At 39.5% G+C, this 27901-nt stretch overlaps 2 protein-coding genes across 4 annotated transcripts in view; one reads left to right on the forward strand and one right to left on the reverse strand.

The window, feature by feature from the left end:
• Nucleotides 1–8589, reverse strand: part of ankrd27 (ankyrin repeat domain 27 (VPS9 domain)) — a 109417-nt gene extending 100828 nt beyond the window's left edge. For all 3 annotated transcript variants that reach the window (XM_063066976.1, XM_063066974.1, XM_063066977.1), the window contains exons 1-4: nucleotides 8457–8589; nucleotides 4749–4880; nucleotides 1659–1778; nucleotides 1171–1327 (exon numbers count right to left, since the gene is read on the reverse strand). In XM_063066976.1, the coding sequence (XP_062923046.1) occupies nucleotides 1171–1327; nucleotides 1659–1778; nucleotides 4749–4850 (379 nt within the window). In that variant the 5' untranslated portion in view covers nucleotides 4851–4880; nucleotides 8457–8589. The remainder of the gene's footprint in view (nucleotides 1–1170; nucleotides 1328–1658; nucleotides 1779–4748; nucleotides 4881–8456) is intronic.
• A 157-nt stretch (nucleotides 8590–8746) lies between these two features.
• On the forward strand, nucleotides 8747–10816 carry si:ch73-167i17.6 (regulator of G-protein signaling 9-binding protein). Its single transcript, XM_063067464.1, has one exon. It carries the CDS (start codon nucleotides 9098–9100, stop codon nucleotides 9812–9814), a length of 717 nt encoding a protein of 238 aa, XP_062923534.1. The 5' UTR covers nucleotides 8747–9097; the 3' UTR covers nucleotides 9815–10816.
• Nucleotides 10817–27901: the final 17085 nt, after the last annotated feature.

A 27901-nucleotide genomic window follows, 5' to 3' on the forward strand; every position in this document is an offset into this window, starting at 1 on the left:
TCCTGTTGTTCATATATGTATTGAATGCTTTGGGATTTTCCTCAATCTTACTTGCAATGGCTTTCCTACGTCCCTTTCTAGTTCTCCTAGGTTCCTTCTTAAGCACTTTCCTGGCCGCCTTATAACTCTCCAGAGCCCTGTCTGATCCTTATTTCCTAAACCTTAAGTATGCATTTTTCTTCCTCTTTACTGGATCTCTTGTCAGCCATGGTTCCTTCATCTACCATCCTTTCCCAGCCTCAATGAGCCAAACCTATCCAGAATCCTAGGCAAATGCTACCTAAACAACCTTCACATTCCCTGAGTACATTTTTTCCCCAATTCACGCTCCCAAGTTCCTGCCTAATAGCATCAGCATTTGTCCTATCCCAATTAAATGCTTTTCCGTACTATCTACTTCTTTGTTGTGACAACAATAGTGTTTACGGAAGCTCCAGGGGAAAAAAAAGTTATATAGCAATATCCTGGCTCTAATTTGTAGATTTTAAAGCCAGATAAATTAGCTTTATTTCTACCCAACATTAAAAGCCACAATAAAAGCACCTCATTGTCTTCTAATTTCCATCATCTATTTTCTGTAATCTCTCCTCATAATTTAACTTTAGAAAATCACGATAATCCTAGGAGAGCTAGACTGCAACCATTCCAAGGCCTGTGTATCCTTCCTGAGATACGGTGGTCAGGAAGTTTACAGTACATCATGTGTAACCTAAACAGAAATTGAAAGACTAAAAAAATGCCAACTGTTGAAAATCTGAAGTAAATCAGAAACTGCTGAAAATACTCATCAGATTAGGATGCACCTGTACAGTCAGACAGATTAGTCTCTTTACATTAATTCTTTCACTTCCTTTTTCAGGCACATTTTGCCAGCAATAGTCTTTGCAACCACCAATTTATTTGAACTAGATGGTGCCCATCTGATACCACCAGAAAAGTTTATCAGTCAGCTTAAATAAAAGTAGGTCAAGGTAGTCAATGACGTAAAATGCAAATCATCTTCTCACTTTTATCATGCAATCTTATTCAATACAAAACTTTTCTAAGCTGTCCTGTCCTAATGCAGTAGTTATGAAAATTACTGTTTGTTTAATATATACATGTGTTTTTCATTTATTATCAAGATAGGCTGCAGTAGCAGGTAAGATACCAAGTTTCTAATTCACTGACCTGAATAGGAATTCTTTTCCAATGGTCGGGCAATACATAGAATGCTAAAACTTTCTTCTTTCTCATTGTAGAAAGTTTCTTCAAAAAGAATACGTATTGTGCATGGTGAGCTAAATCCAACACCCAAACTAATTAGGTTTCCTCTGATGGTAACTTCCTGGAAATACAAATAGTTTACAGTGAAGGGGGAAAAATAATATTTAAACAAGAAATTAAAATCTGGGCGCTTCTGAAAAATCGACAATATTCATACAAATAATTAGAGCACAATTAGTGTCACTTAATTTCATAATTTTAAATCAAATGTGTAAATCAGAGGAAATTTTCTTTTGCCAATATTTTGCATAATTAATAATTCTGCATTTTATGTTTGTAAGCGATAGAAATAAAGGCGTTGCAAATTTTAGAATCTCCCAGCAGACAGAGATATTTAAAATAAGATTGCACACAATGAAAAAACAAGCTCCATATATTCGTACACCACTTACTTTTCCATTTAATGTCTGGTAACTACTACCAGCTTCATCCACAGGATACAGGACATAAGATTCAAAGTGGGCAGCAGCCACGCTGCCTCTTGACAAGCTAGCTTTGCATGGCACCAACACCTAAATGTGTAAAATAACAGTTAACATACACGACAAGAAAAGGGTCTTAATAACCAAAAGAAATGAGGACTTTAAGCCAAATGTGTAACATGAATTACTGAAAACATTCTTTTTATGATATGCATCTTATACAGCAGAGACCCAGATAAAATACCATATTACATCTTATACCAATACTGTGCAAAAGTCTTAGGCACATATACATTGCTAGGATGCCTAAGGCTTTTGCACAGTACTGTATTAATTTTATGTATTGAACTTATGGCTGCCACAAAAAACAACAAATTTCATGACATATGTGAGTGATGATAAACCCGATTCTGATATAGGTCTCTATTGTGGACTGAGAGTAGGAATGAGACAGGGAGAGGAGAATCAAGGCTGAGAAAAGGGGAAGGGAGAGGGGAGGTAGCGGGAAGTACTCCTATCCAGTCTGGGTACATGTAAACAGGCAGGGTCCTTGGTCCTTCAGATGAATCCAGCTACATTCAGCCTATTATTTTTCCGTCTGTTGTGCTGTAGAAAGGGCTGTCCATATATTCTTGGAAATAATATGTCATAGGAAGCTGTGTTTCCAACACAGAATTTACTCACAGATCTAGCCATTCACCAGAAGGCTCCAATTAAGTTTGTACTTTTTAAATATTCTGCTGCTCACATTGTGGCCTGTATATTATTATTACTTAATTCCAAAGAACAGTTTTTTTTCTAACTTATTTATGATTTTCTTTGTTAGTTATATGAATTCTGCTAGGAAATAAATTGTGGGCACTTGGCCAAGTGGTTAAGGCATTCGACTAGCAACCTGAAGGTCGCCCCAGCCGAGGCAGCGCGTTGTGTCCTTGAGCAAGGCACTTAACCACACAATGTTCTGCAACAACACTGGTGCCAAGCTGTATGGGTCCTAATGCCCTTCCCTTGGACAACTTTATTGTCAACTGCCAGTCTTCCACACAACCTTGCCCAGGCGCAAATCCATGGTCTCACGAGACTAACGGATGCCTTTAATAAATTCAAGATGCTGCACAGAACAACTCTGAGAAATGAATGCTATCAGATCATTTGTAATTGCAACATTTGAATTGTCTACTTTCAGTTAAGGATCTTCATGAACCTTTATTTAAGTAAATACTCTGGTCAATCTCTTTCTTGAAGCCATTCACAAGTAATATTGTTCCTTAGCTATAACTCACTATACGCATTTAATACAAGACTCTTCCGTATAATTCACTTTTTATAATCAATGTTGCACATGATGAAAAGGTCAAGCTTTTGACACAAATAAAGATGATGATGATGATGATGATAGATGTTATATTTTTCAGATTTCTTTATAACATAAATGGACATTTGGCATTTCAAGTCTATTGCAGCTTTCAGAGCAACTCCATCAATCTCATTTCTCCCAGCATAATTCCCATGATCTATTCTCTCTCACATGCTCATTAACACCGTTCCAATTCTCCTACAGTCAACTACACTAGGGGTTATTTACAGTAGCTAACTAACCAGCATATCTTCCAGATATGTGGAAAATCTCAAAGCACCCAGGGAAAACATTCATGGTCACATGGAAAATGTGCAAAATCTTTTCAGACAGCAACCGAGACCAGAATCAAACCCCGGTTTATAGCATTAAAAAGATAGATTTTAACTTTATTATTTTTAGCTTAGAGAAATAAGCATAATAGGATTATGTTAAAATATTAAGGATTGGTTCTGCCTAATCATACAAGTTCTTTATACACTGGAGCTTGTGATTTCAAAATTGCACAAGCAGGGAATGATTTTCTCCACCTTTTGGAACAATTTGCTGAGGGAACTGGGTAAGTCCATAATTACATCTTCAGAAGGAACTTAAAGTCCCTTAAAGAATTCCAGTAATAGTGAACATACTTCTTGTTTGTTGAGTTTATGAGTAACTACCAGCGGTCATGAACTCTCTGCAGTTGGTACTCAAAAAAAAAATCTATTATTTCTCCTGAATTGGCAATAGAGTTCACAACTATTTTTGCTTTCTTCAGTAGGACCCATTTTTAGAGGTGAGACAGCTTAGGTTATTAGAAAATTACAATTCTAATTTCATGGGTACATTGACTTTTCCCTGATCTTATTTATTTATTTGCTCATTTCTCTGCAAATGCTTATAAATTAAGCTCATACTGACGGAATCAAAGGTTCCAATATACATGGAGGGAGAGTAGAGAGGAGCATGGTCATGGACAGAGATCTCTGCAAAGCTGGGAAATGCAGAACTTGTATCAGATTTAGTATCAGAACTTCAATAAAATATTTCACTTCTTCTCTTGGCTGTTACCTAGCAAAAATGACAGTATGGAAAGAAGAATGATCAGGTAAGCTGCACTGAGGATGGCTAATTTAATTATGTTGAACTCTGCTGTCACCTTATCTGACCCAAATCCTACTGCCATATGGCTAAACTCTAAATCTCCTATGAGCCTTTCCTACCCATTGTGGCAGCTGAGCAGGGAGGTAAAGAAATTTAGAATCCGGAAAACTTGTATTCACTAAAAGTGAAACCAAGTTTAAAAAAAATGAAAACAGTAACAACTGATATTAAGTGATATTAAGGCAAAAATACCAAAAAGAAGTTGGAAATTCATTGATGCTGAAGGCCATGGAACACAATACAGGATAAAACATGAAGAGAAGAGATATGTTTGACCTCCAAATGCTGACTGTAATATCAGGGGGAAAAACTGAAATGACTCCATTCCTAACTAGAAAATTTTTCTTTGTGTTGGCAAGTCTTTTCAGACTTCAAAGTCTGAAGAGTCCTGAGGAAGGGTCTTGGCCCGAAACGTCGACTGTACCTGTTCCTAGAGATGCTGCCTGGCCTGCTGCATTCACCAGCAACTTTTATGTGTGTTGCTTGAATTTCCAGCATCTGCAGATTTCCTCGTGTTTGCCTCTTCAGACTTTGTTACATGAATGTAATAGATTACTCACAATTCCATGTAGTTCTGCTACACGGTTGGCGGCATCAGGCTTTTGCTTCTGAAGAGCTAAATAGAAAGGGTTTCTTGAAATATCTTCATCATACATAGCCATGGACACCAAGCACTGTGCACTAAATTTCAACTGTGCAAGAAATGGAAAGTTATAGTTTGATTATTTACAAGGTGCAATATTAATACAACATTTTGTAGCATTATAACAACAAAAAAAAGGTTTACTAAAGAAAAATGGCAAAATATTAAGAGAGTTTAATTAGGTAACACGTGTAATAGCAGCATTAAAAAAATCAAGGAAGAGTTCAAGTTCCACAAGGTACGCCCAACAGATGAAGTGTATCTACACAAGGAACAATAATGAATACAGTAGGTTTTATGAATACAGTTTCTACTTCTACTTTCATACATCCAGCGTAAAAAATATTTCACTTCCTGATTCCCTGTCATTTTATCACCAATTCTAAATTCCCTTGAATAACAAACCTTGAAACATTAAATAATATTGAATTTAAGGGGCATTTAATAGTCAGAAATCACAATATTTTAATACCGCAATAACTTACTTTGGAAATAATACCAATAATCTCACAGCTCCAGGGACCCAAGCTCCACTGTGAACAGTCCCAAGCCCGACTGTGAAGGGACATGGGGCTGGCAACGCTATCCTGATAAAAACCCAGAGCTACAGAAATGCCAACAGAAGTTCCAAAGACCTCATCCCTGGGAGAGGAAGAATCTTCACCTTAAAGACGCAGGATGTTGTGTGGTGAAAGCCGCAAGCCCATGGAAGCCACAGGGCGAATGAACGTTCTATCATCCAGGAAAAGTGGCCAAAGGACACTTAGCAACATGACTTTGACGCTGACACCAAGAAGTTGGGCTACACCTGTAGACAGCTTGAAAGGCTGACCCAGGGCAGAGTACTCTGGTGAGCTGCTGTTGACGGCCCATGCCCCAGTGTGTGTGGGCTGATTTGCTTAACTAACTTATGCTAGGGTCGCAGGTTCGATCCAAACCTTGGATGCTGTCTATGTGGCTTTCACATTCTTTCAGTGAACAAATGGGTTTCTGCTGGGTGCTTTGCTTTCCTCCAACATTCTAACGAAGTACTGGTAAGATAACTGACTTCTGTTTATTACAGGTTAAAATAATCAAGAGAAGTTTTTTGGCAACTGAGGAAGAATTAGTTGCAGCGCTGCAGAGACATGAGGAGGGAATTGGACTCATGGAAATTACTGTGCTGGGAGCTAGCATAAACTTGATGAGGTTAATGGCTACCTTCTGCATCATAACAAGGAGGTGGATTGATGTAGTCAACAGGGAAATGAACAGTGTGAGTATTTTATAAATATGAAAGGGACAGCTAATCTGAAAAATTAATTTTTAGATTATGACTGGAGTAACTGCCATTCTCTTCTGTGCATCATAAATAAACTAACCATCAAAGGATTCTTAAATACATATGCTAAATCTGTCTTAAAATCATTCAGGAAGAAGATTACAGAATTGAATTCAAAACAAAAACAAAACAGGAAAACTTTAAAGGTTTCTAAACAGATCACACTGAAAAATCTCAATAAATATACATCACTCAGCTGTCGTTTATCTAAATGTTCTAGCTTGTTGCATTCAATATAGTGAAAAACCTTTGAATAATATGCACATGTAAATTCTTAATGAGAGCTCTAATTTTTGCTACTAAACAAAATAAAACATGGTGTTGAAAATGTGATTTGGATTTTACCTGCAATTTACCAAAAAAATTAGTCACTTCGAGCTTGAATTAATTAATTTCCTAAAAACAGAATATCACACCAGTATAACAAACACTACAGGTGAAAAGGCAAATAAGTGGGTGGATAGCTGGTTAAAAAATAATCATGCTTACATAGTAGTACATCACAAGCACAATTAATATGGAAAGTACAACATTTGGTTAATTTGAAGAACTTCATTTCTATACTGCGATTGTAGGTATTGTTGTTGTATTGTGTGCATCATGAATAAACTGTAACCAAAATGCTTCTAATGTACATTTCATAAATAAGCTGAACTGGTACAATGGGAACAGGAGTGGGAGGAGGAGGGTTGGGAAAGCAGCCTAGTAGATTTTAAGTTAAGGAAATAAGAAAATCTATAGAGTGTGGCATCTTCATTCTGCACATGGGGTAAAATGGTAGCATCATTCAGAAAATCAGATGAGGAGTGGGATAGTGAATTTAAGTGGCAGGTAATAGGAACCTTAGGGTCACCTTCATGGACTGAAATCAAGTAGTTTTTAATTGCTGAGCTTTGGACAACAGCAATTTGTACTGATTTTACAAAAGCCATTACAAAGGGATAAATTAGGAAGCAACACAAGGACCTTCAGCCCTGACACAATAAGGTCCTACGTGTGAACTAGAACATGGCTCAACTTGACCAGTGAATCCCTGTTTGAAGCAAGGACATTCTTCTTCCAATCTCCCCCTTAATCTGTTAGGTATAAGAGAACCAAGCAGTGGTATAAGGCAACTTAGATGTCTCGACAACACACACAAAATGCTGGAGGAACTCAGCAGGCCAGGCCTGAGCTCCTCCAGCATTTTTCTGTGTACAGTATTGCTTGGATTTCCAGCATCTGCAGATTTTCTCTTGTTTGTGATTAGATTTCTAGATATGTTCTTACTACTTAGGGATAAGAGATTTTTTATATGAATCCAATTAGACTAATACATTACTGCAAGAGATATGCCAATACCAGAAAATACTAACACAAAGAACAAATTTCTATTTTTATAACACGGTTTTACATAGCACCTTTCATGACCAGGAGATCTCTACACACTTTGCAACCAATTAAGTACTTCTGAAATGTAATTAGATGTTCTATAGGAAAACATGACTGCAAATACACATATAACAAGATCCCACAATATTGATATTCAATTAGCGATAAATATCAAGCAAAATCCTGCGCATCCCCAAACAGGATCTTTCAAATCAATCGATGAGAACATAAAAGGTGTTCATTTGAAGTTTATTTAAAAGCACCTCCAAATGGTGCAGTACTGCCTCCCTCTTTATCAAGATTAAGTGCTTAAATGTCTGATGGGGTTCAGGAGCCAAGCTCTTGATTTAGATAATAGTCAAGATTGACATCCCAAAGACAACTGTTCACTGAGAGAAAATGTAATGATATATTCTTTAGCTGTATCATTTTCTGTAACAATACCAGCAGATGCATTTCGTGATGTCTATGCATGTTCTGATTTCCCACAGAGTCAGCTTGTTCTTGCATCATATGATCTCTTTTCTAGAAACAGCTGGCAAAGCTATTGTGGTTAATTACGACTCGATGGTCAATATAGTTTGCTAATAATATTAGCAATTAAGTACAACTGCGGGCCTATTCGTTTCCTTAAAGAGCGTTGGAGCACTACACTTCCTCATACATCCTGTTTAAAACACGTCAGGTACGCCTAACCGAAATCCGGATTTCACTGAAACATTAGCTGACATAAAATTAAGCTTTCGAATTTAAATATTAAAACAATGTAACCATACCTAGCTGGTGATGCCGCTATCTTCAGCCAGGCCCGTCAGCGAGTCGAACTTAACCCCAGAAAATCCTGACCCATGCTCTACCCATCAGCTTGAACCCACACACACAGCCTCTCCTTGATGTTCCGCTTCATATTCCAACACAACACACAGCACTTACCAGATAGTCATACACTGAATCATTTCACCCTCACTTCGGGTTTAACTTTCCAGCACTGTTTCGTTTTCTTGACAGCGGAAACGATGTTGCTATCCTTGTGACTGACAGTGCTGTTAACCAGTCAAGTGTCGACGTGGAGAAAAAAGTTGCAATCTCCCCCAATGGCCCCCGCAACCAACTGGCGCCCCCATGAGACAGCGCTCTGACTACCAGCTACCGTGAATAGAAACATTTGGCGACGGGTTTCACTTCCTGGTTTAGAGAGCACGTGATACGGTGCTGGTATTTAGTCCGACGATTGAAGCCGACGATGCTATGTACCGGTTCATGCAGGAATTGAGGCTCAGTGTTTCTGTTGTCATTATACGCAGCTATTTATCTAAAATCAAGATATTGTAATGAATCTTGCATGCTACAATAACTTAGAAAACTGACGTAAAATAGTCAAAAGGCAAGAAAAATCACGATTAACCCGATATGCAATTGGATAAATGGCTAATGGTGGTAAGATTATTGGATCTAGGATAATCACGCAGTTTGAGTTCGAATGCGTATTTTAGAACTATTATTAAAGCATCGCACTAATATATTTTGTAGTGATATTATAAACGAATCTGAAAGGATCGTGGCCGGGCATTAAAATGGTGAACGATGAATGTAAAACGCTTTTGGATGCCCTAAACAAAGTGTCAGCTTGCTATCGGCATTTGGTTATCTGTGCTGGTGGGACATCCGATTCGCAAAATTTACGAGAAGAATTAAAGAAAACCAGACGAAAAGCACGGGTGCTAGCAGTTGCTAACAAAAACAAGCTAACAACTATTTTAAGGGACAAAACTATAAGCAAAAATGAGCGGGCTGAATTCGAACGGCTGTGGGTGCTGTTTTCGACGTGCATGGAAGTCTTAGAAGTCGACATGAGACGGGCTTTGGAACTGGGTCAAGAGTTTCCACTGAATGCTCCCACAAAACATCTGATTCAAACGGGGATGATTGGCGGGACATCTGCTGTAGCCGCCCGTGCTATGAATATTCAGAACATGAACTACGAAGAGGGGAACAACATAGACACTGTCGATCTAAACGATTTGGAGCAAGAGATCTATGAAGTCGGGGAAATGATACACGAAATGGAGATGAAAGTGAACGTCCTTCAGTGGACAGTGGAAGCAAAGCAAGGCCCCGGTTCTGAACTGAAATCAACCACTAGCGCTGGTGTTTCATCACTAGCTGTCATGTCCGTGAGCGGAGATGGCAATAAACTGTGCGACACCAGTAAGGTCTTTGCTGGAGCGATGTTCAGCGCTGTGTTAATAATTGCCATTGGTCTAGCTGTTTGTATTGTAAAATTTGCTTAACATTACTGTGTTCATTTTCACTTTGTGTAGGAGGAATTTAATTTGGACTCTTTTGACCATGTGAGGTACGATTTGCCTGTGGGAGAAATAGTGTTACAGAAAGTGTATACTGTACCTCGCTGCTGTTAGTGCTACAGAGAATAGCATAACGTAAATTTTCGTGTATATCATCGAACATGTATTATGGCAATACTTAATGTTATTAATGTTCAGTAGCAAACGGCACATTTCATTGTACCTACCCTTAGAGTCGAGTGTTATAATAAATACTTATTTTGATAAAATAGCCACTTAAGACAGATTAAAAATTCATTCCCTTCAGCTCAATATTTGCAAAATGTCTTTGGTCTTTGTCACTTGGCGTGATTTGTTCCATGTGCATATGGTAGCGCTAAGAATTTTAAAACGAACTTCACTTGCTGTAGCTACTAGATCAGAAACTGTCTCGACCTGTAGTCGAAGACGTAACTCATAATTGTTTGGCAAAAGTAACTTATTTTTCCTTAAAGATGTTTTCAGCAAGCAGGGTATTTTTGTATATTTTTCAATGTGCAAACTTTTTTTAGAAGTGAAGTTTGTATGAGATTTCCATTGAGGAACAGGAAAAGTAGAGACCAGCATTGTCCGCCGATTCATCATGAAAAATGGGGAAGAAAAATATCCATGGAATGGAAAGCTAACTGTTAGAGAGCGGTTGGGTTAAAATTAACATTTTATGTGATCAAGTAAGCACAAAGCGAAAGAAATCCAAAGAATGGGAAGAGACTCATGGCACGTAACCGTTGGTTACGCCAAAAACCTATTTAAACCCCCATGAATGGGAAATATTGAAATATAGTGGTTATCTAGATAAATAGCAACGGATGGCTTCTAGGTTTGAACATTCTCTTAAAGAAGATCTGAAGATAAATACAATACCACACTTAATTAGCAAGAATAAAATTGTCTGTAAACTGTTCAATATTATTTCCAATATGTTGTTCCTTTTATTTTAAATAAAGTACAACTTCTAGTCCCTAAGCCTCTCTTAATATTGAATACATATTTTTATATCTTCCTACATACAAACTCCACAAAATAATTTTATCAGTGAGATGAGACTTCAGTTTAATCCCATTCTCTATACTGCAACCTTCCTACACACCATTGAAAGTGTGAATGGTTCACAAACTAAGTTTAGTTAAAATCCTTGACACGTTATGGCTTGCTATCTTCCGCCAACTTCCACTTGTGTTGACTGTGTGCTTTCATACAATTCTCCATATCTTTGTTCTACCGCTGAAACACTTGTTGCAGATAATTAGTAACCAATGAAGTATGTTCAATTTCAAAGTCAGAAAACTACCAGTGTTACATGTCTAACTAAGTGTTATCATCTATTGCCTTGTTTTCACCTCTGTCCAGCCAATCATAACCAGACAAACTCTTGAAATTACTTCTTTAACACTGATCCGTCATGGTATCTCTGCACCATTCTTTTTCTTAATCTAAGTGCTTATTTTAAAGGCATCACCCGAAGAATTCTATGTGTGCATTGAAAACAATCAGTTAAATTTCCATTACTTTGATCCCTGCTCCTGACTTTGGTCTTTGAAATACCTTCCAATATTGGTAGCTACGTGCTCACCAACCTGCACAAAAATTTCCCCGGAGATTTCGGCCTCCTCCCCCCACTCCGCCGTTTTTTTCTTCCTGGTAGATACTACATCTTGGTAGTTTCTGGTAGATACTACATCTTAGTTGTTTCTAAGCTGTCGATTGTTTCTAGTTGATATTTTGAAAGTACTTTGGACCCTTTTCCCAAAGTAAAGGCCTAAAATAATGCAAGTTTATGTCAAAGACTTTTCACGCGTCCCCGTCTATTAATACAGCTGAGCAGCTTTAACAGCCGCAGATCAAAGTTCATTACGTCAAAAGCAACCCCAGCCAAAACCTCAGATTAAAACCTCTCAAAAGGCCCTCAATACGATTAAAAGCTAATACGGGTTTCCAATTCAGGACGATCTGGATAATATCCATTGCTTATAACATTGCATGGAATTCCCACCGTTTCCCTTTTTTAAACCGCTAGGATACTTGTTTTTCATGGTGTTATGAACGTCAATCCCATGCCAAGTGCGATTCTGGAACAGTAACGCTTTGGTAGAATCTACAAATAGTGTTCTAATTGGATAATCTTTGCAATTGGCGTGACTGTGAATAATTTAGATAAATACACTATGTCTAAATTAAGATTCCCATCAACTTCGAATGCAAAACACAGCGGTTGCCCAAGGAGGATCGAATAAATTCTGTGCTGCTAGCATTTGGAGTACCGGTAAATTAATCCTCGAAATACCTGTATATGAGCTTCGAATGATTCAGAACTTCCTTTCATTCATAATTCTACGAAAAGTGTTTAACATTGCAATTTAAATTACAAATTATGATTTGGCTGCAATGATGCCAAGAATCATTATGAAAGAATTAAAACATCAGCATTAGTCACCTGTACATTTAAATTACGTATTTGTACTGAATTCGATTTCGCGAATTCAAATATTCAGATTTAAGACGAGTATTTAGCTAAAGTCAACCACGCCATCAAGTGTATAACTAAATCCTATATTAATTCATGTAATATTTCACATATATACATATTACATGAATATGATACTTAATGTAATATTTTATATACATTTATTTCACTTACATCCATCTCATGCATCCAATTTTACACAACAGCACAATGAAACTGGATACAAAAGAAACTCTTCTTTGTCTGTAACCTATCACATCATCAGATATATCATCTATAGGCAAATCCTCTCTGCCGCCTCTTCCAGCTATGCTTCTGGGGTGGTGTATTCCCAGAACAATGGAAAATACCATCAGTAACACCAGTACACAAGCGGGACTCCAGAGCTGATCCTACAAATTACCGCCCATGTCCTTACTCAGTGTCATCAGCAAGGTAATGGAAGCAGCACTCCACAAACAAGTTCAGAACTACCTACTCCGTAACAACTTAATTTCAAGAAGGCAGTATGGATTTAGACCTGATCACAGTACAGCCGATCTCCTCACCACCTTATCTCAAACGTGGAACACCTTCTTAGACAAAGCCCTGGATATCAAAGGAGCATTTGACAAGGTCTGGCATAATGGACTCTGTGTTAAGCTGAGATCCAAAGGAATATCTGGAAAGCTGCTTAATGGCTGCAGAGCTACCTTCATGGACAGACCATCAAAGTTGTTATCTCTGGTCAGGCTTCTGATTCTTCAACCATCAATGCATCTGTACCACAGGGTTCAATACTTGGGCCACTTTTGTTTTCCATCTTTATTGACGACTTGGTTGATGCATGCAGTAACTAGCTTTACCTGTACGCTGATGACTCCACAATATTTAGCACCAATTAGAGCAGGAGAGAGTAATACTGTGGCGGCAAGCCTGAATGGGGATCTTGACAGGATGAAAGCCTGGGCAGACAACTGGAATGTCACCTTTAAGCCTACTAAGTGCAAGGCGATGGTGATGTCTAGGAAGAGAAATCCATCTAATCCCAACCTGTATTTTGGGAACTGCAAGCTGGATTTAAAGAAAGAGCTAGTAATCCTTGGTGTTAATATTGACAGCAAGTTGGTGTGGGATAAACACCTTTCCACTATTTCAAACAAGGCTGGACAAAGGCTTGGAGCTCTGCAGAAAGTAGCATCCAAACTAGACAAAGAGAGCAGAGCCACAGTTTACAAAGCCCGGGTACGAAGTATCATGGAGCATGCCTGCTTATCATGGATGAATACCTCACAGAGTGTCCTTAGCCAGCTTGATTCCATTCAAAGAAAAACTCTCAGGATTATAGGTGTAGATGGAGCCACAGCTCATGAGAAGCTAGCCACCAGTAGTTTACACCACAGACGACAGATTGCTGCAGCTATTGTGCTTTACAAAATGCACACCAGCCACAGCCCCGCAGACCTTCGCGCCATGCTGCCTTCATCTTATGAGAGACGGTGCACCACAAGATCAAGTTTATCTATGCCTGCTCATGCTGTTTCTATGCCTGATGCGAGAACCTACACACTGGATAGAAGCTTCCTTCACTGTGCTATCAGAATTTGGAACAGTCTTCCAGATGCTCTGGTTGGAAATATCTGCAATGATGGGGTCCAAACCTTCGAGTGCACAAACACCTATCGTCTCTGGGAGGGAAGTCACATGCTTCTTCATAAGCTATCATGAAGGGGACCAGGATGGCAATGCTTGGTTGTTGGTAGGTAGGGTTAATACCTGACTTTCAAGAGCACTTGTGAGTTATGCTCCGGCTGGACTTAGTCCTTAAGCTGCTGGAGAACAGTGTGGAAAGAACAGGTGCTGTTTTCTCCTGGTAGGGATTAGTTTTTAGTTTCAAGTGCTCCTGCCCCTGCAACCTTATCCTTCAATCTCTTTGAATTATGGAGGACAGCATGTGTATAAATGTCTCTCTCCAGCAGACTTCATCATGACTCCAGTATTTCTACTATTTTTTAATGTTTCTTAATTGTACATGATTTTTTTTTGTGTTCTATCACCGAGCAGCAGTGAACCATCTGATTGGCCTATCAGAGTTCTCTTTGGGAACTAGTTGACTTGATCAGCATTTCTGATCTGGCTATTGTTCATGATTGTATTTAATTTTTAAAAAATAGGCATTTAGAGCGGAACTGCAATGCTGACATTGGATAAATTCCAAAGTACGGGGTATTAGTGCCTGTCACATAAAGACCTCGTAGTCTGAAATAATATAAAATCACTGTGGCCAGAAAAGATTGCAAGAGAAAAACAGAGCAGGCCAGAGGTAGCTGCAAAGATGGAAATTACTCACATAATGTGGCTGACCGGGTTCAGTCTGCCAAGGGTGACCTTGTGCTTCTCATTGCCTGCCTCTTTAATTTTCCATCCTACTTTCCACTCCAATCTGTTGGTTGGTTATATTTCTGCACCGTTACAATGACATCCTATGTAAGCTTGCGGAGATGCATTTCACTTTCCATTTTTGTGAATGAGACCATTCATAAGATTTCTCTATATGCTGACGATTTATTGGTTTATATATCTAATCCCGAGGAATCTATTCCTGCCTTGCTACAATTATTCAATGAATTTGGAGATTTTTCAGGATATAAAATAAATTTTAGTAATAGTGAATTGTTTCCTTTAAATGAATCTGTCTCTGTATATGATAATACTCCTTTCAGAGTCACGGATTCTTTTAGATATTTAGGTGTTATAATCACAAAAAAAGTAAGGATCTTCATAAAGCCAATTTCGTTCCTTTGGTAGACTCTATCAAGTATTTATTTAGTAGATGAAGCCCACCTACATTTTCACTTGTCGGTTGTATCCATATAGTCAAAATGATGATTTTACCAAAATTTTTATATTTATTTCAGAATATCCCTGTTTTTTTGACTAAGAAGGTTTTTGATCGGATTGATTCTATTATTTTGTCTTTTATTTGGAGTAATAAAAGACCAAGAATTAATAAATGTCATCTACAAAAGTTGAAAAAGGATGGAGGTCTCGCTTTGCCTAATTTAAGAATGTATTACTGGGCTGTTAATGTGCGATACATGTCCTTTTGATTACGATCGGCCAGTTTGGGTAGACCTGGAATTGAAAGCTGTGAAACAGTTTTATTTAATCTCGTTATTGGGAGTTGTTTTACCTATACAGTTAGCTAAGGTTGCTAATTTAAACCTATACCCTGTGACTAAGCATTCCTTACAAATTTGGCTCCAGTTCTGCAATTTTTTAATCTCAAAAAATTTAAACTTTGTAGATTAATTTATTGAAATTACTTTTTTTAAACCTTCTTTGAGTGATCCAATTTTTTTACTTTGGAAAAATAAAGGTATTAATTCTTTTTTGGATTTATTTAAAGAAAATAGATTGATGTCTTTTGAACAATTTATTGATAAATATTCTTTTTCATACTCACACTTCTTACAATACCTTCAAGTTAGACATTTATTACAAAAATATTTAAGTAATTTTCCTTACATATTGGATGCTGACCTGTTGGATACTATTATGAGTATGAACCCTTCGATGAAGGGTTCTAGTGGAAGAATTTATAATTTATTATTACATGGGATAAGCGTCCTTTATTTAAGATTAAACACGATTGGGAAAAGGAACTCAATTTGACTTTTATGACTGGTTAACTCTTCTTCGATCTGTGCTAGTCATTCACTGATTCAATTTTAAATTGTACATCATTACCAGTTGACGAAGGAGAGACTGTCTAAAATATTCCCTTACATTGATAGTTATTGTAATAGATGTAAAACTGAGACAGCTACACTGACACACATGTTTTGGTCTTGTTCTATACTGCAACAGTTCTGGAAGTCAGTTTTTTCGACAATTTCTAAAGCACTTAAAATTAATTTACAACCTAACAAAGTAACTGTGCTTTTTGGAATAATTCCTCAAAATATCTGTGGTATCTCTGTGTCTGACCAACATGTTACTGCATTTGTTACATTGATAGCTAGGAGGGCCATTTTGTTGAAGTGGAAGGAAACATTAGCTCCCACGTTGTCACAATGGTTCTCTCAAGTAATGCTATGTCTTAGTTTGGAGAAAATTAGAAGTCGAACCTTTGAACCTATATTTGATTTTGAGAAAAGATGGGGTTCATTTGCTCGTTATTATCATTTGAGTTAATTGATAGATTTCTTCCACGATCTAATTGTAAATTTTTGGTACTTTTTTTTCTTGCTGGCAGTTTGATGTCTATCTTTAGAAGCTTTTTGTATGATGCATGGCTCCGGGGTTGAACACATAATGGGGTTTTTCCCCCACTTTTTCTTGCTTAGTAGGGTTTTTTTTACTATCACCAAAATTTTTCAATCTTTAAAATAATGTTTTTTTCTCTTGATACATTTTAAGTGTTGCTTGCTTCGATATACTTGTGTTAATTTTGGATAATAACACTAATAAAAAGATTTGAAAAGAAAGAATCTACATGACATGATTAGCAGGTTTGCTGATGACACTAAATTAGTGGGTCTTGTTGATAGTGAAGCAGGTTACATTGAACTACAAAGAAATCTTATCACAAACAAGAGAAAATCTACAGATGCTGGTGCCAAGAAATCTTGATAAGTTAGGGAGATGAACTAAACTAACAAATGGATTTCAACTTAGATAAGGGTGAGGTGATGCATTTTGGATATTCAGACCAGGGTTGGACATATAGGGTACTGACAAGTGTTGTTGAACAGTGGAACTGGGGAGTACAAGTATACAGTTTGCAGAAAGTGGCCATGCAAGTAAAATGGATGATGAAGAAGACATTTAGTGTGCTGGCCTTCAGCTGTCAGCCTTCAGGAGTTTAGAAGTGGGGGCATTGTGTTGCAGTTATACCCATCATTGCTAAGACCACATTTGGGATTGTTGTGTAGAATATTTGTTATCCTGTTTTAAGAGATTTAAGAGGCTGCTACTTGAAATAGAGAGCCTGAATTATAAAGAGAAGCTGGCCATGCTGGATCTATTTTCCCTGGACCACAGAAGAATGAGGGATGACTTCATAGAAGTTTATAAAATCATGAGGCGTATGATAAAGCGGATGGCATTCTTGTTACCCCAGGGTTGAGCAGTCTAAAGTTAAAGACAACTAAGAAACAAACCTTAAACCTACAATTGATTGATTTTGTCACAGGACCTAAAATATATGATAAAATTTGAATGACACGAACATATATTTTTCTGTTCCAATTATAAATATAGTATATCGTGTAAAGAGCTGTAACAACTTAATTCTATGAAGCAGTTTAGTTATTTATTACATCTTATTTGATTCTAGGTTGCAATTCAAAGCTAATCTGTTTTGTACATAAATATCTTATTCATGACCTATAATAAAGATGTAATTAACTTTTTCTCTGTTACTGAATGTCTTATGAAATTATGTACTCAAGCAGTCCACATTATGTGTAAAGATTATAATTTATGTCCAAAATGTTTGCTTTCAATTTTCACTTTCGTCATTGCCGTGTAGATATATACATTAATTGTCAGTACCTCCAGTTGAACTCTCTTTTTGTGTGTTTCCCCCAGCCGTCATTCTGTGTTTTTAAATTGCCATGTGCTCATTTGTTTTCATGCCCCATGTGCTTCTGTCTCCACCCCGTATCACTGATTACTCCACCCCTCACCTGTTTCCCAATATTACCTGTATTGCTGTGACTCATTGTGCTCCACCTATCATCTGCCTCTCTGTTTATTGCTCAGTGTATTTCAGTCCTGTGTTTTCACCTGTGTTTTGCCAGATGGTGCCAGTGAGTTTTCCTGAGCCTGTCCAGCATTCATATCTAAACTCTGTCATCCCGAGTATTGACCCTGTCTGTTTGTTGACCCTGATTTCGCCTAGTTATCTTGATTGCTCTGGTTTTTGACTCTGCTTGTTTCCTGTGTTACGATTTCGTAACGCACCAGCAGCAAGAGATGACAAGCTGAGTCGGGTTTTAATACTAAAACCACTATACAGTATTTATTTACATCTACTCAAAAATATAGAAAATTAAATAAACTACTTTCTTAAACAGAAGTTAACAGTGTATGTGTCTATAGCTCCCTTACAGTCAAACTTAGAACCTGTTCTTAACAAATCTTACTCAAGCACAGTCTTAAAGGGGCAGTTCAGAGAGTCCCAGTAATTCACAAAATAGATGAGAGGAGAGACTTATGGATTCACAATGCAGCGACAAGGCGATCATGACGAATTCCAAAGATTCCATGACTAGCGATCGAAGAAACGGTTACTGAAGATCCCAGCAAGGAATACTGTTGTGAGGTCCACAAAGAGCGATTTCACAAAGTGACTGTCACGAAATCCACACCCATGGATCATACGAAGGACAGACACGTCTCCACAATGCACAGTGTGCCACTGATTAAACAAATCCTTTGGGTTTGGGTAAGCATTAGACTTTACCCTTCTCAATCGTGAGCTGTTCCCAGATAGCTCGAAGTCTGCAATCTTCACTCTCTCTCTCTCTTTCCTTTGACTCCTTCTCAACACTTTGACCACATTTCTTTTATACCGTCGGCATACGTCATAGGGTAACGCTCACAGAAACGAAACTGTGGACTCAAAGTAAAACGAAACTGGGGACACGTGACGCCCACAGTAAATGAAACTATGGACCCCCAGGAAAACAAAACTGTGGACATGTAACACCTGATTCTGGTTTTTGGATTTCACTGGATTTTTTTTTGATCTTCGTCTTAACTTTGACACCGACTTTGTTGCCCCTCTGAACTTGTTACTCAATAAATATCATAGTGTGCACAGTACTCAGTCTGGGATTGGGTCCCTGCTCCAGCGCCCTGACAATTAATAGTATAATTTTCAGTGTAAAACTATGAATTTATGACTATAGTTAGTAACTTTTACATAATTTGAGGTATCACTTTGAAAACTGATTCCAAAATTGAATTTTGGAAAATTATGATGTTGCTTGAAGCATTTCTCAAAACATACCATTCAAGCAGTAGACATAACATCTGTGGAAAGTACTTCTCAAGTCTGAGGACAAAGGCAATTAATAAATGTCAAAATATATTCATATTAGAGTTTGTGGAGCTAATTAAACTTTAGCCTTAGACAAATTTAGCATATATTTCTATAATGTTTTTGTAGATGATAATTCATTGCACTTGTATTAAAGTTGCAGAGTGGTCAATTGAAAAGTTGCAGATCAATAATGTAAAATGTGGAAGTGTTGCAATTTACCATTGTCACATCCACTTACAAGACAGCAAAATGTCTGGAAATCTTTTCAAGTTATATTAAATAAATAACATTTTAATACAATTCCATTAATAAGTTTCAATCATACAAATTGACTCTATTCATTTTGGAATTTACTTTTATCATATTATATCAACATAAATTACTGATGGCTACACTTAAAGTTCAAAGTAAATTTTATTATCAAAGTACTGTTACGTACCCCGTAACTGGGTTGCCAAACCAGCAGAAATGGATCACTCAGTTGGAGTCTGGAGTACTAGAACTAAGAAAGTTTTATTAAAGAAACAAGCAACACAGTAATCGAAAGGATAATAAATGCAACAATTCAACAATGATAACCACACATGTGCACAGAATTAAGATAACAGCATCAATCAAGCTCTATCGTTGTCTAGGGGTAAATGACCAATTTCCAAAATGACTCAAAGTTCAGTCCAGTTTGTAGTTCAGTTCGCAGTAATCGTTGCCATGGCGATGGACAAGGTGGGGGAAGAGAGACAGAATAGGAACAACTGATCATTCAGAACACTGCTTCACTCACAGACCAGCGGGATGGCTCACAGACCAGCGAGATGGCTCACAAACAGCTTTTGGGCAGGTCCTTGGTGATGTCACCTGAGGTCACCGACTGTGACCCCTCCTCCAGATGCGGTCGATCCTCTGCAGTGAACCCGGCACCCAGGCAAGGGCGGACACACACCGGGTTCCCGCTGATCGTACCTTTCCACCCTTGTCGTTGTCCGGTACTTCTCACCCACTCGTGAGAAGCGCACCGCTTCCAGGGTCTCGTTACCTCGGGTGGCGTGTGTGTCTGTCTTAGCGAACCTGTCCCTTTTTATCCCCCTGCTGGGGTATCGCCTGTCCATCACTTCAAACAGTTCAGGGTTCAAAGGGGGAGCCGCTCCAGACAGCTCCCTCTCCCACGTCCCTCCATTACACATCTCCAGACGCTGCTCCATTGTTCCTTATCTCTCCTTCCCCTGAGGGCAGGTGGCAGACCAACTGCTGATGCCACTGATGCTAGCCCAGGCCAGCAAACATCTTAATTTTATGTGTATTCTCGTAACACTTCCCCCCTTTAAGGATTTTTACCGGGAGGTAAAAATTACAAACATGACTACATTATCTGATACATACACAATATACATCTTTAACAGTTATTTAGCTAATACAGAGAATTTGAAGCTGTCAACACCTTGACAGACAGTCATCACATTTTCTGTTCCTTTTACACGTGTTATTAATAATCCCTTAGACCAGGCTCCAACTCAGCAAACTTCATAGTGGCCAAAAACACTGATGAATTGCGACCAATGTAACCTCTCATTTGGTTTTGTCCCGGACCACAATAACAAGGGTCGTCCCATTCCGACTCAGTTTTCTCTCGCAAGGGCTTAGTAGGAGGGGGACGGGTATTGACCGCAGAGTTATTGCAAAACTTCCTGCAGTACCCCACCATCTCCAAGAGCCTTCTGAGGGCCCTCTTGTCTGTCGGGGTTGGGAGGTCAGCGATAGCCTGCACTGCAGCTTGCATCGCTGCCAGCTGCCCCTGTGTCACCACAATTCCCAGGTAGGTGACCCTCGTGTGGCCGAATTCATTTTTTTCAAGGTTCACTATCAGACTGGCTTCAGACAGCCGTATTAAATTGCCAATACACACCTCTGTGGTCATCAGCCCTTTAGTCACTGAATTACTCGAAAAATATGGGTGTTCTTTACTTGGCTGCCCTATTGTAACCACAATCACCCAACGTCCCAGTTCTTTGCATTTCCTCGGGACAATCAAACACATGGGTGCGAGTCGTTTAATTACTCCTTCGGGGATTAAGGGAGAGACCTTATCAGTAGACCTGGCCAAAACAATAGCCTTCTCCCATCTGACCGATCCCATCCTAATCTTTTCAAAATGGTTTTTTTCTCTTATCAAGGGGCCCCTAGCTTCATTGATTTCCACGCTAACACCGACTAGGTTTGTTAGCATATCAAAAGCCGGTGACCGTCTCAGTTCGCGTCGGTCATGATCAATAACATTCTTCCCCCTGGGCAGCCGGTAAATCTCTTTCATGATTCCACCAACTGTTTCCTCCAGCACCGCAAAATGTCCACCGGGGGGTACCTCGTGGGCCATGTTAAAAACCTCATCCCCATAACTCTTTTGCACCACCCCCCACTCCTCATCTGCGGATACTGTCCTTGATTTCCCTTTCTTCCTTAGCACTTCCTCATCCGCACAATAGCCTACTAGTTCCCTTGTCAAGGCTGTGTCAGAGAGAGCTGTCTCTGCAAAACCCATCAGCCCCTCGCCTCGCTCCTGCGTCTGCACAAATTCTTTCCTGGCTACTGCTACGTCCGTCCCAGCTCCCTCACTACCTCTTATCTCACTACACCCTGTCTCATACAAGGTTGGCAGAAATGTTTCAGCCAAATTCACCATCGCGGGCGGGGCCTCCATGCTGGCAGGCTGACCCGTCAATCTCACGACTGGGAACACGATTCCTCCGGCGATGTCATTACCGAGCAAGACTTCCACGTCTTTCATCGGCAATTCGGACCTCACCCCGATCGTGACTAGTCCAGAGACCAGGTTGCTCTGTAAATGTATCTGGTGCAAAGGGACCGACTCTGTCCCTTCCCCAACACCTTTGACCTCTACCTCCCCAGTCTGGGTCTCTGAGCTAAACTCTAATACACTCTTCAGTATTAGTGACTGACACGCTCCCGTGTCTCTCCAGATCCGCACTGGAACTGGTTTTAACCCCTCCTTCACTGACACCAGTCCGGCCGAGATAAACCTCTCGCGCCCTTCCTGGACTTTTTCAGACCTGTCCTTCCCTAGCGGTTCGCTTAACAGCTCAATACAGCCATTCAAAATTTCCGCTTTTCCTTTCCCCGTCTCCTTCCTTGGGGCAAAGCACCTGGACGCAAAGTGTCCGACTTTCCCACAATTATAACAGACGACCCCAGGAGACTTCCTACCAGGCTGCTCCCGGTCTACCTTATCCTTTTCACTAGTCCCCGGCTTACTTTCTGACTTTTCCGGCGGACTCTCCCCGCCGTCCTGACTACCCTTCTGGTAGCCTTTACTCGGGGCAAACTTCATTTTATGCGTCAACGCATACTCATCCGCTAACTTAGCAGTTGCGGCTAACGTGGCTGCCTCTTTCTCATCGAGGTAGGGTCTCATACCCTCAGGGACACAACCTTTAAACTGCTCAATCAGAATCAGCTGCAGCAGTCTGTCATAATCCCCCTCTACCCCTTTCGAGGCGCACCAACGCTCACAATATGTTTGCATCTCACGAGCAAACTCCAAATACGTGCGGTCCCACCGCTTCCTCGCATTCCGGAACCTCTGCCGGTATGCCTCCGGGACCAACTCATAAATCCTGAGGATGGCCTCCTTCACCACCTCATACTTCTGGGCATCTTCCGCGGATAAAGCGGAGTAAGCTTGTTGGGCCTTCCCTTTCAGTACACTCTGAAGTAAGACAACCCACTTATCCCTCGGCCATTCCTGACTTATGGCCACTTTTTCGAAATGGAGAAAGTACCGATCCACATCGGTATCGTCAAATGGGGGAACCAGCCTAACCTCCTGGGTCGCCCGGAACCCTCCACCTTGGTTCGGCACGAGCCCCTGCTCGGCCCTTATCTTTAACTTCTCCAGCTCAAATTCCCTTTCCCTCTGTTTCTCCTCTCTCTCCAACTGTCTGTCCCTCTCTCTCTCTTCTCTCTCCAACTGTCTTTCTCTCTCTTGCCTTTCTACCTGCTTCTCTTCGTGTTCTAACTGCCGTACCCGGAACTCGTGCTCGAGTCTCAGTTTTTCAAGCTGTACCTGTACCGCGTCTCCAGCAGGTTTTTCAATAGACACCTCCCCCAGCTCACCTTGGGGAAACACACCTTTAGATACATAGTGCTCTACAATAGCTCTGTGTATCTCCTCTCTCCTCATTGTCGACTTCACCTTAGCAAGATTCACCCGTTTGGCCACAGCTATCAATTCCGATTTCCTGGCATCCTCTAATGCCTCCAAGGTCGGCGCCTTTATAAATTCCTCAACCTCCATTTCTGCTGTTTGTCTTTTCTTTCTTTCGGGAATTTTAACCCAATCAATTTACTCCGTCCCAAATTTAGCGTTCAAAATTGCGGACGAGAACCCCACTTATGTTACGTACCCCGTAACTGGGTTGCCAAACCAGCAGAAATGGATCACTCAGTTGGAGTCTGGAGTACTAGAACTAAGAAAGTTTTATTAAAGAAACAAGCAACACAGTAATCGAAAGGATAATAAATGCAACAATTCAACAATGATAACCACACATGTGCACAGAATTAAGATAACAACATCAATCAAGCTCTATCGTTGTCTAGGGGTAAATGACCAATTTCCAAAATGACTCAAAGTTCAGTCCAGTTTGTAGTTCAGTTCGCAGTAATCGTTGCCATGGCGATGGACAAGGTGGGGGAAGAGAGACAGAATAGGAACAACTGATCATTCAGAACACTGCTTCACTCACAGACCAGCGAGATGGCTCACAAACAGCTTTTGGGCAGGTCCTTGGTGATGTCACCTGAGGTCACCGACTGTGACCCCTCCTCCAGATGCGGTCGATCCTCTGCAGTGAACCCGGCACCCAGGCAAGGGCGGACACACACCGGGTTCCCGCTGATCGTACCTTTCCACCCTTGTCGTTGTCCGGTACTTCTCACCCACTCGTGAGAAGCGCACCGCTTCCAGGGTCTCGTTACCTCGGGTGGCGTGTGTGTCTGTCTTAGCGAACCTGTCCCTTTTTATCCCCCTGCTGGGGTATCGCCTGTCCATCACTTCAAACAGTTCAGGGTTCAAAGGGGGAGCCGCTCCAGACAGCTCCCTCTCCCACGTCCCTCCATTACACATCTCCAGACGCTGCTCCATTGTTCCTTATCTCTCCTTCCCCTGAGGGCAGGTGGCAGACCAACTGCTGATGCCACTGATGCTAGCCCAGGCCAGCAAACATCTTAATTTTATGTGTATTCTCGTAACAGTACCTATAACCATATAACTCTTGTACCATATACAACCCTGGGATTCGTTTTCTTGTTGGCATTCTCAGCAAATCTATAGAAAAGTATCTATAACAGGATCAATGAAAGATCAACCAGAGTGCAGAAGACAACAAACTATACAAATGTAAATATAAATACAGTACATAGAATTAAATAGTGAGACCATGAAATAATGAGATAAAGATTCCTTGAAAGTGAGATCATTTGTTGTGGGAATCATTTCAGTGAAGAGGAAAGTGAAGGTAAGTGTAGTTATCCTATTTATTCAAGAGCCTGATGATTGAGTGGTAGTAACTGTACTTGAACCTGGTGGTGTGAGTCCTGAGGCTCTTGTACCTTCTACCTGATGAGAACAGCAAGAAGAGACCATGACCTGGATGGTGGGATTTCTGATTATGGATGTTGCTTTCCTACGGCAGTATTTCATGTAGATATGCTCAAAGGCTGGGAGGACTTCACCCGTGATGTACTGGACCGAATCCACTACCTTTTGTAGGATTTTCCACTCAAGTGCATTGGTGTTTACAGCCATCTTATGATGTAGCCAGTCAATATACTCTCCATACTCAATATAATCTCTGCATACTCCTAAGGAAGTCATGCCTCATCCTCATCCTGGGGTACTTAATACTCAAGAGAGAGTGAGAAGCCGCATTTGATAGATCAGCAGGGCCACACAGGTATGACAGATGATAAACACTTTGTGCATTTAAAGGAGAACAATTGTATCACTGTGTTACGTGTCACGTACCCCGTTACAGGTTAAAGAACCAACAGAAATGGAAAACACTTTGGAGTCCAGTATTGCTATTAACTAATGGTATTTATTAGTAACTACGCAATACAGTAGTATAAATGCCGATATATCAAACAAGTGAGCAATGATTATATATAAGTAAGTGTGGAAATATATGAAAACCAAGCTTCTTCAAGTCTAGGGGTAAATAAATAGTCTTACGATGATGAGTAAATTTCAGTTCAGTTCGTGGTATTGAGTCGAGTAGTGATGGAGAGAGAGAGAGAGGGAGAGATTTGAGTCTTCAGGTGAGCTGACGCCGTCGATCTTCCCATTGTCCTCTGAAATCCTTTAGATGTCACCAACTGTGACCACAGCAAAGGGGACCGTTCTTCTGTGGTGGAGTTATCAAGCCAGGCGAGGGTTGGAGACACGAATAACTCCCCACTGGTCACACCCTTTTCACACTGCAAGAGCCACTGATCGATCCGCCTGATTGATCCTCCAAAACCCACTTTTTCTGTGGGCACAACAAAGCTCATTCAGTGTCCAAAACCATGTGTCTGTAGGTCTAACAGCTGACCTTCTATTTATCTCACTGTGTTGAACACCAGCTGCCAATCAAGCAGCCCCTCCCTTCTCTCTCTGTAAGTACTTGGAAGCTGCCGGTGTCCTTGCAGAAAATACGAACAAGTGCTTTAGAAATTTTTAACTGCTTTAGAAATTGTTGAAAAAGCCGACTTCCAGAACTTTTCCAATATAGAACAAGACCAAAACATATGTGTCAGTGTAGCTATCTCAGTTTTACATCTATCACAATGACTATCAACATTAGAAAAGATTTTAGAAAGTCTATCCTTCGTCAAATGATAACCATGTACAGTTTTAACTTGAATCAATGAATGGCTAGCACAAGTTGAAGAAGAGTTAACCAACTTCAAAATCCGCATCCAATCCTCCGTCATAAAACTCAAATTGAGTTCCTTTTCCCAATCCTGTTTAATCTTAGATAAAGGACGCTTATCCCATTGTAATAATAAATTATAAATTCTTCCAATAGAACCTTCGATCAAAGGATTCATACTCATAATAGTATCTAACAGGTCAGGCTCCAATACGTAAGGAAAGTTACTTAAATATTTTTGTAAAAAATGTCTAACTTGAAGGTATTGCAGAAAGTGTCAGTATGAAAGAGAATATTTATCAATTAGTTGTTCAAAAGACATCAATCTAACTTCGTTAAATAAATCCAAAAAAGAATTAATCACCTTTATTTTTCCAAAGTAAAAAAATTGGATCACTCAAAGAAGGCTTAAAAAAAGTAATTTCGATAAATTAAACTACAAAGTTTAAATTTTTTAAGATCAAAAAAATTGCGGAACTGGAGCCAAATTTGTAAAGAATACTTAATCACAGGATATAGGTTTAAATTAACAACTTTAGCTAATTGCATAGGTAAAGCAGCTCCCAATAACGAGATTAAATAAAACTGTTTTACAACTTTCAGTTCCAGGTCTACCCAAATTTCTAAAGCACTTAAAATTAATCTACAACCTAATAAATTAACTGTGCTTTTTGGAATAATTTCTCAAAATATTCATGGTATTTCTGTGTCTGACCAACATGTTATTGCATTTGTTACATTGATAGCCAGGAGGGCCATTTTGTTGACGTGGAAGGATACATCAGCTCCCACTTTGTCACAATGGTTCTCTCAAGTGATGCTATGTCTTAGTTTGGAGAAAATTAGAAGTCGAACCTTTGAACCTTTATTTGATTTTGAGAAAAGATGGGGCTCATTTGCTCGTTATTATCATTTGAGCTAATTGATATATTTTTTCCACGATCTAATTGTAAATTTTTTAGTATATTTTATTTTCTTGCTGGCGGTTTGATGTTTATTTTTAGAAGCTCCTTGTATGACGCATGACTCCAGGGTTGTACACCTAATGGGTTCTTTTTTTTTCTCACATTTTCTGCTTCGTAGGTTCTTTTTGTTACCACAAAATTTTTTTCAATCTTTAAGATAATGTCTTTTTTGAGACATTGTAAGTGATGTTACTTCAATGTACTCATGTTATTTCTTTTGCATAACAATAAAAAGATTTGAAAAGATAGAAGGAAAATATAAACAAACTGTGAGCAGTCTTCACCTCTCTCTCTCTTTTTAACAAGGTGTTTGTGTTGAACAACCCTCTCTCTCTCTTTTCAAAAGTACAGTTCATAGGGGTAATTCAGGACCCCGTCACACTTGTTCTTCACATGGGCTAGTTTCCCCACCGCAAGTAATCTTTGTTTCTCTTTAATGTGTCTAGAAAAGAACATTCTCATATTGTCACACTACAGGTTTCTTTGCATTTCACTTCTTTATCTTCTACAAATGTACTGTAATTGACATTATTTTTTTCTGCTATATTATGTATTGCATTGAACTGCTGCTACTGCTAAGTTAACAAATTTCACGACACATGCTGGTGATAATAAACCTGATTCCGATTCTAAAATGAAGTAAAA

Source organism: Mobula hypostoma, chromosome 14, assembly GCF_963921235.1.
Source record: "Mobula hypostoma chromosome 14, sMobHyp1.1, whole genome shotgun sequence".
Taxonomy (NCBI): domain Eukaryota; kingdom Metazoa; phylum Chordata; class Chondrichthyes; order Myliobatiformes; family Myliobatidae; genus Mobula; species Mobula hypostoma.